Genomic DNA, 12,590 nt, shown 5'->3' with positions numbered 1-12,590 from the left:
AAGGGGAGGGGGAGAGGGTTAACTGGTGAAGGCGAGCTTGAAGAGGTGGGTTTTGAGGGCCTGTAGGCATCAATGCCGCATCCGGTTTTGATAATAAAGGAAGTGCTTTTACTAACCAACTCTTCCCTTTTCGTCAAGGAAGGGAGTACATTTGTGTAGGTCTATATTCATCCTCCACTGCACCAATTTACATTTACATTTACTGGATTACTAGACTGTGGGGGAGCATGCAGTATCTGGCCTGTAGAGGGAGCTACATGACTGTGGTGGAGTGTGGGTGGTGTGATGATTGGTACCAGCCGGCTGAAATTAACAGACATACAGACAATTAAGAGACAATTAGTGGCGCTTCTCCATTGACCAGACCGGGACGGTACAGGGCGCCACGCATGTGTATCCTACCCGTACAGTACGTTCAGAAACGCTTCTCCATTATACACAACAGACCTGGAGCGAGCCGGGACAGTAGAGGAGGAGTAAAGCGTCATAAGAGCCATGCTGGTGACGTATAGAATCACCAGCCACAACACAGCCACAACACAACCACAACACAGCCACAACACAGCCACAACACAGCTAAATGGAGGAACTTGAAGCTATGCTGTACTTTTCCGTCGGCATTCGGTTAATTATTAACCGTAGTTATTTAGAAAAATGCAGAGAAAGAGAAATGAAGCGAACAAGTAATTCGCTAGGTACTGTTGTACAAGCCTGTTGCGGTATTTTAAAATGGCTGTTAGCAGTGAACTGGAATATGAACCTGGGACGACGTTACTGTGACTATTTCCATTGACCAATCAGCGGTCTGCAGCGTCACATAGTAGCACGGATAGTACCTGATAGTAACAGACATTAACAGACATTAACAGACAACACAGCCCCCCACCTGGCCTTAACAGACATTAACAGACATTAACAGACGTTAACAGACGTTAACAGACGTTAACAGACGTTAACAGACATTAACAGACGTTAACAGACGTAAACAGACGTTAACAGACATTAACAGACAATAACAGACATTACCAGACGTTAACAGACAACAGACGTTAACAGACGTTAACAGACATTAACAGACGTTAACAGACGTTAACAGACTTTAACAGACGTCAACAGACATTAACAGACGTTAACAGACGTAGCCCCCTGACCTGGCGTGCCCTCAGAGCTGCGCACCCCCATGCTGCAGCAGTACTGGGCGATGCCGTAGTCGGTGATCTTGGCGATGATCTCCGAGTCGGTCTTCAGGTTGAACAGAAGGATGTTGTGGGGCTTCAGGTCGCGGTAGATGATCATGGAGGAGTGGAGGAACCTGGCCGACAGGGGGGGGGGGGGGGGGGGGGGTGAAACCATGGAAACCACTACACAGGATGTCTGAACTAGGTTCACCTCACACCCGCACGGTGATCAGGTGGGACGTCAGCGTGTGTTGATCAGGTCAGTGTGTGTCAGCGTGTGTTTTTCCCTCAGGTGGCTACGGGAATTTGGTGTGTGTGTGTACTGAGAGCGTACCTGTGCATGTGTGTGCAATATGTGTATGTGTATATACTGTATGTACCTGTGTGTGTGTGTGTGTAGTGACAGCGTACCTGTGTGTGTGTGTGTGTGTAGTGACAGCGTACCTGTGTGTGTGTGTGTGTGTGTGTAGTGACAGCGTACCTGTGTGTGTGTGTGTGTGTAGTGACAGCGTACCTGTGTGTGTGTGTGTGTGTGTGTGTGTGTAGTGACAGCGTACCTGTGTGTGTGTGTGTGTGTGTGTGTGTACCTGAGTCCGTCGGCTACTTGCAGGCCGATCCTGTGCTGCAGCTTGCGGTTGAGGCTGTTCTGGGTCTCGTGCTGGAACAGGAAGTCCAGAGAGCCGCGGGGGGCCAGCTCCATCACCAGGACCTGCGGGGCGGGGCCGGCCGCCAGCAGAGACACCAGGCTGGGGTGGTGCAGACGACCCAACACCACCAGCTCCTGGAGGAGAGGAGGGGGGAGAGAGGAGGGGGGAGAGAGGGGGAGAGGGGAGGGGGGAGAGGGGAGAGGAGGGGGGGGAGAGGGGAGGGGGGAGAGGGGAGGGGGGAGAGGGGAGAGAGGAGGGGAGAGAGGGAAGATAGATATAATACAGACAGGTTGTAGATTGACAGACAGGTTGTAGATTGACAGATAGGGGGTAGACCTACAGACAGGTTGTAGATTGACAGATAGGGGGTAGACCTACAGACAGGTTGTAGATTGACAGATAGGGGGTAGACCTACAGACAGGTTGTAGATTGACAGATAGGGGGTAGACCTACAGACAGGTTGTAGACTGACAGATAGGGGGTAGACCTACAGACAGGTTGTAGATTGACAGACAGGGGGGTAGACCTACAGACAGGTTGTAGATTGACAGATAGGGGGTAGACCTACAGACAGGTTGTAGATTGACAGATATGGGGTAGACCTACAGACAGGTTGTAGATTGACAGATAGGGGGTAGACCTACAGACAGGTTGTAGATTGACAGACACGGGGTAGACCTACAGACAGGTTGTAGATTGACAGATAGGTGGTAGACCTACAGACAGGTTGTAGATTGACAGATAGGGGTAGACCTACAGACAGGTTGTAGATTGACAGATAGGGGGTAGACCTACAGACAGGTTGTAGATTGACAGACAGGGGGTAGACCTACAGACAGGTTGTAGATTGACAGACAGGGGGTAGACCTACAGACAGGTTGTAGATTGACAGACAGGGGGTAGACCTACAGACAGGTTGTAGATTGACAGATAGGGGGTAGACCTACAGACAGGTTGTAGATTGACAGATAGGGGGTAGACCTACAGACAGGTTGTAGATTGACAGATAGGTGGTAGACCTACAGACAGGTTGTAGATTGACAGATAGGGGATAGACCTACAGACAGGTTGTAGATTGACAGACAGGGGGTAGACCTACAGACAGGGGGGGAAGCCCACTCAGCTAATATGGGCCAAGTTAGACAGACACAAGATGACATTACACTATGAAGCTGCATCATGAAGGTCACCTGTCGTAGCAGCCTGTGGATGTACAGGTCAGACGCGTGCTTGTTGAAGATCTTCACCGCCACTTCCTCGTTCTTGTAGACGCCTCGGTACACAGACCCATAACCTCCGTCTCCTTCAGGAACAACAAACAACATGGAGTCAGTACTTTAGTTACAAATCGTTAGTTAGCCTCATAGCATAATAGCCTAAGAAGTCATGCTTCACTTGTGGTCAGCCGAGCCATCGTTGTATGTCGTGTCAAACATGCCTCTGTCAAAGAGATGACTTGGGCAGGTAGTGATTTTGGAATGTAACAACAAGCATTCTGATAGGCTGATGGCATCATAGGCACATAATGCCCAGTGAATCAGCAGTGTTAGGAGAGGAGAGTTAGGGCAGATATCTACATTTGGCCAAAATATGACTTAGGCAATTATGCTACGAGGCTATGGACATGTAACATTATTCATGATTTAATTCAAGTTATTATCAAGTGCGTCAAAATGTCCAACCGGACCCCAACGGACCCAGGAGGTTCTCCTTGGAGAGTTCCACCTCCAGCTCCTCGCTGTCCAGGATGGTCCCGGCGGGCTGGTCGCTCAGCACGAGGTCAGGGGAGACCTGGGAGATGGGCAGCGTGCAGTGGGGGTCGTCTGGGCTCACCAGGAGACAGTCTGCAGGAGAACACAGACAGCTGAACACACCAGGAGACAGTCTGCAGGAGAACACAGACAGCTGAACACACCAGGAGACAGTCTGCAGGAGAACACAGACAGCTGAACACACCAGGAGACAGTCTGCAGGAGAACACAGACAGCTGAACACACCAGGAGACAGTCTGCAGGAGAACACAGACAGCTGAACACACCAGGAGACAGTCTGCAGGAGAACACAGACAGCTGAACACACCAGGAGACAGGGTTCCTACAAGTTTCAACAAGTCAAACTTAAGACCTTTTTAGATCTTTTTTTTTTTTTTTTACCTCTCTGAATAGAATTTTAGACCTGTTCGCGACACCGTATGATAGCTTTTTGTCATCCTCGAGGTGATGAAATTAGGGATTTCACTGCCATACAGACAAAAAAAGGAAGCGAATTGGCATTTTTTTGGGGCTCCAGCTTGATTAATTTCCACGTAAATAGATGTGGTTACCCTTGTCTGTGCTTACCCCTGTGTGTGTAACACACCTACCCTTGTCTATGTGTGTGTGTAACACACCTACCCTTGTCTATGTGTGTGTGTACAGCAGACCTACCCTTGTCTATGTGTGTGTGTGTAACACACCTACCCTTGTCTATGTGTGTGTGTGTAACACATCTACCCTTGTCTATGTGTGTGTGTGTAACACACCTACCCTTGTCTATGTGTGTGTGTGTAACACATCTACCCTTGTCTATGTGTGTGTGTAACACATCTACCCTTGTCTATGTGTGTGTGTAACACATCTACCCTTGTCTATGTGTGTGTGTGTAACACACCTACCCTTGTCTATGTGTGTGTGTAACACATCTACCCTTGTCTATGTGTGTGTGTAACACATCTACCCTTGTCTATGTGTGTGTGTAACACATCTACCCTTGTCTATGTGTGTGTGTAACACATCTACCCTTGTCTATGTGTGTGTGTAACACATCTACCCTTGTCTATGTGTGTGTGTAACACATCTACCCTTGTCTATGTGTGTGTGTAACACATCTACCCTTGTCTATGTGTGTGTGTGTAACACACCTACCCTTGTCTATGTGTGTGTGTGTGTGTAACACACCTACCCTTGTCTATGTGTGTGTGTGTGTGTGTGTGTAACACACCTACCCTTGTCTATGTGTGTGTAACACACCTACCCTTGTCTATGTGTGTGTGTGTAACACACCTACCCTTGTCTATGTGTGTGTGTGTGTGTGTGTGTGTGTGTAACACACCTACTGTAACCAGGGAGTAGCTGAAAAGGACTGTATACTTTTAGGAAAGGGCTGGTTATCTAACTAAGGGAGCTAAATAGGCAGTATAAGAGGATACAGGCAGGGGGCGACAGCAAACCGTTAGACTAGCAGTTAAGGTCGTTAGCATTAGCAAGGGAACTAGCATTAGCATTAGCCTTCAAACAACTAGCATTAGCATTAGCGCTACAAACAACTAGCATTAGCATTAGCGCTACAAACAACTAGCATTAGCATTAGCGCTACAAACAACTAGCATTAGCATTGAAGCTACAAACAACTAACACACGGTATTACAGATGAACAACACATTTATTACACGACGGTGGTATACATCCCCATATATACATTCCCACCCGGCCGGCCACACACACTCTCAATCACTCACTGACAGTCTCTGGCCTGAACAGGCCTATAGTCCAGTGGCGTGGTGCGCGTCGAGGCCTGGTTGACTGGCATGTGCGTCGACGAAGTGGTCCGCGTTGAAGCTCCGCTGGAGTCTGTGTTTGCTCGTGGAGACGACGATTAATGTCCAGCTGGCGTCCCGCTTGGTCCCACGGTGAACAGCCGGCCGCTGGCAAGACGGTCCAACGGGAACACAACCAACAGGCTACAGTGGCTCACTCAAGAATCGCTTTTCCTGGCGTCTTCAGTTGCTGCACGGTGTGCTCGCTGCTGAATCCGCCATCTTAGATCGGCTTCGTTGCTTCTCTCGTTCTAGTTCTCTCTCGTTCGGCTTCTCTACACACACTCGCTCTGCTGCTCACCACACACTGACTGACTCCGCCCTTCCGTCTCTTATATACCACCACCGAACGTAGCATCCGGGTCACAGACACACCCCGGATACTACGTCATCAAACATATGCATAAAACATTACAAGAATAATACATATACTTCACGAAACGTATATAATTGTATAGAAAATAACAAAGGAAATACTAGGGGCAAAAATAGGGCTGGTTTGGGGAAACTAAACTGGCACTAAACTGTGGGCCTTCACAACAGCCGCCCCATGAAACCCTCGGTTTCAGTCAACTAAGAAGGCACACTGGCTAGGCCGCTCCAGCAGCGCGAAGTAGGAGGTGATAGTGTCGACCACTCTGCCTGTCCGCCAGGCGGCGCGCGGAAGGGACTGGTCCACCCCCAGTACCACGGCACCTTCGGACATCTTGTCTCTCTCCCTCAGCAGAATCTTCTGCTTCTCCTCCTTCTCCAGGGCGCGGATGTGCTCCTTGAAGCAGATCAGAGCGTCTTCCTGGTCCATGTTCTCCAGCGCCTCGTACTCAACGAAGGTGGGGTTGTCCAGCAGGTACTGCTGGGCCTCGGACCAGGTGGTGCAGTGGGTGACGTTGGCCATGTTGTCCAGAATGCTCGTCAGCGCCTCACAGTTCCTCTTCCTGAGCTGCTTGGCTTGTTCCTTCTCCTTCTTAGCCTGGTAGGCCTTAAACGCTTGCTTCTTCTCACTCAGCTTGGGCAGGGCGCTGTAGCGTGGGTCGTTGATGATCATTCTCATGGTTTGCTCCCATGACGCGTCGGGTGAACCACCATCCTCCTCCAGAAGCTCTTTGAAGGCCTGCTTGGCCTCCTCTTCGGGGTTCCACTTTACTCTCTTCTTCGCCAACTTCGGCCTTTCCTCCTTGGAGGCGTCTACAATACTGGCTGAGACTTTCATGGCTGACGTGTACTTGACGGAGTTGACGGGTGCGTCAATGCTGACCTCGGCCACGTGAGGGTGCATGGCCACCTGCAGGTGTTCCTCGGCAACAGTTGTTGCCGCCATGGCACGGTAGCGCCACCACCGGGACTCCTTAGTCTGGGAGTTGTAGTAGTAGGTCTTCCCATCCATAGACTTATGCTCTGTCCACAGAGACTTCTTCTTTGGTTGGTCATCCTGTGGTGAACCATTTGTGGTACTAACTGTTCCAGGTGCACTGGCAGCAATAGATTCCAATCCAGGCGGTCCGGTTGGTTGGTTTGCTTCTTCGGTTCGGACATGGAGGGATGACGTAGCTCTCCCGTCCCTCTCTCTCCACTCGGTAGCGCCTTGGAGGGCCCACCCAAGCGCCGTCTTAACAGCCATCGGGCAGCCTCGTGGTCCTCTCAGCGGAGGACGGAGCGACACGATCAGTTCAGCGTTGTCCGAGCCGATGAGAAGGGTTGGCTCCGCTCCTTCTATCGGATGTAGGTCTACTCCCCGTAGGTGGGGATATCTTGCGCGTAACCTCTCCAGGGGGTAGTCGTAGCGGGAGAGCGCTAGCTGGTCGGCGGTGAAGACATTCTGAAGCCGATGTCTATCCGACGGCCGCCCCGCCGGGGAGATAGAGAAGTTGATTCTCGCCCCGGTGACCTCTTTAAGGTCGCGACGTATCGTGCGCAGAGTCAGCTTCTCCGCAGTCCCTTGGAGCCCCAACTGGCGCACTGCCCCCTGGAGAAGGATGGTCCGTTCCGACCCGTCGTCTAGAACGGCGTACGTGTCGTACACAGCGTTGTTGTGGTGAAGTCGGACCTTCACCACCTTCAGTAGAACCTTGGAGCCGCTGCTCTGTGGCGAGTCTAGGTAGTAGACAGGGGTTTCCTCTTCCGGTGCGCGACCGGACCTAGGGCTTCTGTTGCCCTCCGTGGACCTGGCGAGGGAGACCTCGTGTAGGATGTGGAGGTGGACCTCCTCACAGCGGTTGCACTTCCTCTTCAAGGTGCAGTTCTTCGCCAGATGGTCGCGCCCACAGTTCCAGCACCTCTGGTTCTTCTCGAGCCACCTCTGCTTGGCCTCGGTACTCAGGTTGTTGAAGTCACTGCACTCATTGAGCCAGTGCTCGCTGGTGCAGTACGGACATGGCGGTGGACCTCTCCGTCCCTTTGGAGGGGGTTGAGAGGAATCCTTTCCCTCAGGTCGGGTGGTCCTCTCTCTCCGAGGCTCCTCCTCCGTGTGCAGCACTCCTACTGGGCGTCCTCTGTTCGAGCTCGGCCCGTCCCAGCGGTCTCCCTTCTCCCTCTCCTTCTTCGGCTCAGCGTAACCCATGGCGTCTACGTTGGTGTCATGCACTTCCTCCAGTAGGAACTCCGCGAAGGCAGCCATGCTCAGACCCAACTTCTCGGGGTTACGAACGCGCTGCTGTCGCCGGAACCTCTCCTGCCGGAAGCGTGGGATCTTGCGGAGCAGCCGCTCTACGTTGGAGGTGCTGTTGATCTCGCTGGCGCCAGCTGGGCCCTGCGTCTTCAGCATCCCAACCAAGGTGTGCACGCGGAGCGCGAAGTCATCCAGCGCCCGGTCATCCTTGATGGGGGCCTGCTGTTCGAGGGCTTGCAGTTCAGCAAGGGCGTGGTTCCAGGGACGACCGTAGCGGGCATCCAAGTCAGCGAGCGCTCTGGTGTAAGGTGTCGGTGCGGAGGCATGGGCCAGTACCATGTTGTGGGCTCTGGGGTTCCTCACATGCTGAAGGAGAATCGCATATTTGTAGGACTCGGAGCAGGAGTTGTCCAAGAGCGTGTCTAGGCAGATGCGTAGCTCCACATACTGGCTCCTGTCCTCGTCCTTGAAGAAAGGGAACTTGGGTCCCTCCACCTGGGGGAACATCCTGTAGTGGATCATCGGTGCTGGAGTGACGGTCTGGGTGTCCGGCCTGCATGCATTTTGGTGCACTGGAGGACCTAGGGGTGTGCTACGCTCTTGGGGGATGACTCCCCTCCCGGGCAGCGACGCTGGCTCCCTCTGGGCCGCGTAGCGGTCGGGTCCCTGGTCCTCTTCCTTCCAGGTGGTCAGCTGGGCCTGTAGTTGGACAGTCCTGGCGGAAGTCATGGAGCCATCGGCGGGGGGTTCAGGAGATGGCACTCGAGAGGGCCGTGCGGATGATACTCTGGAGCTACAGGCCGACGGAGTTCTGCTGATGCACACGTCGCGCATGGTCTGCATCATTTCCTCCATCTTCTCTGCGTGCAGTTGCTCTCTCGCCATCTGCCTCTCCGCCGCGCGTTCCGCCCCCTCCATCTGGAGGCGGTCGCGCTCCATCTGGAAGCGTTCCCGTTCTAGCGCCTCCTGGCGCTGGAGGCATTCACGTTCTAGCGCCTCCTGGCGCTGTCTCTCCGTCTGGAGGCGGTCGCGCTCCATCTGGAAGCGTTCACGTTCTAGCGCCTCCTGGCGCTGTCTCTCCGCCGCGCGTTCACGTTCTAGCGCCTCCTGGCGCTGTCTCTCCGCCGCGCGTTCACGTTCTAGCGCCTCCTGGCGCTGTCTCTCCGCCGCGCGTTCCGCTCCGTTCATCTGGAGGCGTTCGCGTTCTAGCGCCTCCTGGCGCTGGAGGCGTTCACGCTCGAACTGGAGTCGTTCCCGCTCTAACGCCGTCTCGGCCTGTTGGCGCTCCCGCTCTAACGCCATCTCGGCCTGTTGGCGCATATATTCGGACAGCGCGGCACCACTCCCTCTGGAGTGCAGGCTATCCGCCCCAGAGGCAGAACTGCCCACGGAAGCCCTGGACCGGTAGGAAGCCACTGAGCGGCAGGAGCTAGGTCTCGAGCGCGCCGTACTGGGAGGCAGATCGTTAAGGCTGAGGCCCTCCCTCTTCCGCCCGCAGGCGCTGTCGGACCGGGCCTCTCCTTCCTGTTCTTCCGTTTCCACGGCAAAACCCTGCGGTTCTGCCATCTCATCCTCAGGCTGGTGCTCTTTGAGGGCTGTCTCAGTGCTAGCCACCTGCTCGCCGGCGGACACCTCGGCCTCTCCGACCACTGTATCCCGTGGAGTGCGCTCCTCGCTACCACTCAGTGAGCTTTCAAGCTCAAGCTCATACTCCGGTAACCTCGGAGGCAACCGCGGGACTCTCTGTGGTCGGGGCTCTGGCTCAGGGGGCGGAGAAGGGGGGGTAACTGTCTGGTCTGGTTGGCTGCGCTCAGCCATGCTATCACTACACTACCAATCCGGCTCGAAGGACCAATTGTAACCAGGGAGTAGCTGAAAAGGACTGTATACTTTTAGGAAAGGGCTGGTTATCTAACTAAGGGAGCTAAATAGGCAGTATAAGAGGATACAGGCAGGGGGCGACAGCAAACCGTTAGACTAGCAGTTAAGGTCGTTAGCATTAGCAAGGGAACTAGCATTAGCATTAGCCTTCAAACAACTAGCATTAGCATTAGCGCTACAAACAACTAGCATTAGCATTAGCGCTACAAACAACTAGCATTAGCATTAGCGCTACAAACAACTAGCATTAGCATTGAAGCTACAAACAACTAACACACGGTATTACAGATGAACAACACATTTATTACACGACGGTGGTATACATCCCCATATATACATTCCCACCCGGCCGGCCACACACACTCTCAATCACTCACTGACAGTCTCTGGCCTGAACAGGCCTATAGTCCAGTGGCGTGGTGCGCGTCGAGGCCTGGTTGACTGGCATGTGCGTCGACGAAGTGGTCCGCGTTGAAGCTCCGCTGGAGTCTGTGTTTGCTCGTGGAGACGACGATTAATGTCCAGCTGGCGTCCCGCTTGGTCCCACGGTGAACAGCCGGCCGCTGGCAAGACGGTCCAACGGGAACACAACCAACAGGCTACAGTGGCTCACTCAAGAATCGCTTTTCCTGGCGTCTTCAGTTGCTGCACGGTGTGCTCGCTGCTGAATCCGCCATCTTAGATCGGCTTCGTTGCTTCTCTCGTTCTAGTTCTCTCTCGTTCGGCTTCTCTACACACACTCGCTCTGCTGCTCACCACACACTGACTGACTCCGCCCTTCCGTCTCTTATATACCACCACCGAACGTAGCATCCGGGTCACAGACACACCCCGGATACTACGTCATCAAACATATGCATAAAACATTACAAGAATAATACATATACTTCACGAAACGTATATAATTGTATAGAAAATAACAAAGGAAATACTAGGGGCAAAAATAGGGCTGGTTTGGGGAAACTAAACTGGCACTAAACTGTGGGCCTTCACAACACCTACCCTTGTCTATGTGTGTGTGTGTGTAACACACCTACCCTTGTCTATGTGTGTGTGTGTGTGTGTAACAGACCTACCCTTGTCTATGTGTGTGTGTGTAACACACCTACCCTTGTCTATGTGTGTGTGTGTAACACACCTACCCTTGTCTATGTGTGTGTGTGTGTGTGTGTGTAACACACCTACCCTTGTCTATGTGTGTGTGTGTAACACACCTACCCTTGTCTATGTGTGTGTGTGTGTGTGTGTGTGTGTGTAACACACCTACCCTTGTCTATGTGTGTGTGTACAGCAGACCTACCCTTGTCTATGTGTGTGTACAGGTCCTCCAGGAGCATCTTGCTCCAGGCCTGTCCATCGTGGAAGCTGTACAGAGCCCACCTCTTCAGCAGGGCCTCCCCGGTGCCGTGGATGTCGATGTTCAGCAGGCCGGGGAACCACTCCTCCAGAAGGGAGTCGATGTGGTCCACCACCTGACCCAGCAGCACACGGCCTGGGGGGGGGGACGACGACACACAGTGAAGGTGAGCTATCGTCATCATCAACCTTTCTTGCTTTATTTAACACTTAATCAGCCATGAGTAAAACAACAAAAAAAGTGTTCTATCTTTGCACTCGATCAAATTTCAGGACCCTCCTTTCATGACTTGTCCTAGATATGTGCGTTCTACCACCCCAGTATCCTTACATTTTCAAAACCACATCAGGATAAGCGAGTATGAAGATATTTTGCCGTTTTTCTGTGTAGGAAGCAGGCCAATTTACAAGCGGCCAACTAGTGGTCGTTGTGTGTAAGTAGCAGCTTGAGCTTTGAAAAAGGGGGAGGCTCTTTTAGTAGGTAAAAAAAGGATCAAATCAGTTGAGAACAAATTCTCATTTTCAATGAAGATCTGGCCAAGAGGCCCCGGCAAGAATAAAAACAAACATAGAAACAGAAATACTCAGGGTCGACATAGAACAACAATAAAATACAAATACATGACAACGGCAAAGACAGTGAAGATACATAAATCAAAACAAAGTCAACCATCATCATCATCATCATCATCATCATCATCATCTATAGTCCTGTACCTTTGCGTGAGCAGGGCACGGTGACCTTGAGGAAGCTGGCAGGGTTGTCCTCCAGGGCGGCGGCCTCCACCAGGCAGTACGCCTCGGGGGACCAGCTCAGGTAGATGCCCCGCCTCCAGTACATACGGTTGGGCCTCAGCACCTTGTCTGAGAGGTAGAGAGAGAGAGAGGTAGGTAGGTAGGGAGGGAGGGAGGGAGGGAGGGAGGTAGATAGACATGTAGATACGGTTAGGCCTCAGGACCTTGTCTGACAGGATACAGATACAGAACACTTTATTTATCAATAGTAATTCAGTTTCCACAGTTCATGGCCACAAATACAATGCACGATCGATCACACAACAACACACTCACCACTGGAGCTCAGCAAAAAATGTGTCTCTCTCAGTGGATAAGTGGATAAGTGCAGTAATCTTGAATGAATGAATGAATGAATGAATGAATGGAATGGACTTTATTGTCATTGCTACAGTACAGGTACCAAACAACGAAATTTAGGGGTAGTGGTGTGGTAGTGGTGGTCTAGTGGGAAGTGTGGTGTGATCCGTACCTCTGCCACAGAGCAGGTAGGAGGACACCTCCAGCAGAGGGGTAGTGGTGGGGTAGGGGGGTACAGGGGTAGGGGGGTACG

General features: G+C 52.4%; 1 protein-coding gene across 1 annotated transcript in view; it reads right to left on the bottom strand.

The window, feature by feature from the left end:
* Window positions 1–12,590, bottom strand: part of lrrk2 (leucine-rich repeat kinase 2) — a gene marked incomplete at its 5' end in the record, with an annotated part of 90,561 nt that overhangs the window by 18,515 nt on the left and 59,456 nt on the right. Inside the window, 7 exons of the mRNA XM_080539132.1 lie at window positions 1,152–1,312; window positions 1,766–1,959; window positions 3,017–3,129; window positions 3,524–3,670; window positions 11,187–11,378; window positions 11,960–12,106; window positions 12,510–12,572. Coding sequence (XP_080395258.1) covers window positions 1,152–1,312; window positions 1,766–1,959; window positions 3,017–3,129; window positions 3,524–3,670; window positions 11,187–11,378; window positions 11,960–12,106; window positions 12,510–12,572 — 1,017 coding nt within the window. The remainder of the gene's footprint in view (window positions 1–1,151; window positions 1,313–1,765; window positions 1,960–3,016; window positions 3,130–3,523; window positions 3,671–11,186; window positions 11,379–11,959; window positions 12,107–12,509; window positions 12,573–12,590) is intronic.

The sequence above is a fragment of the Nansenia antarctica genome (assembly GCF_963989245.1).
Source record: "Nansenia antarctica genome assembly, chromosome: 9".
In the NCBI taxonomy this organism is placed as follows: domain Eukaryota; kingdom Metazoa; phylum Chordata; class Actinopteri; order Argentiniformes; family Microstomatidae; genus Nansenia; species Nansenia antarctica.
This window is presented reverse-complemented; position numbering and strand designations above follow the sequence as displayed.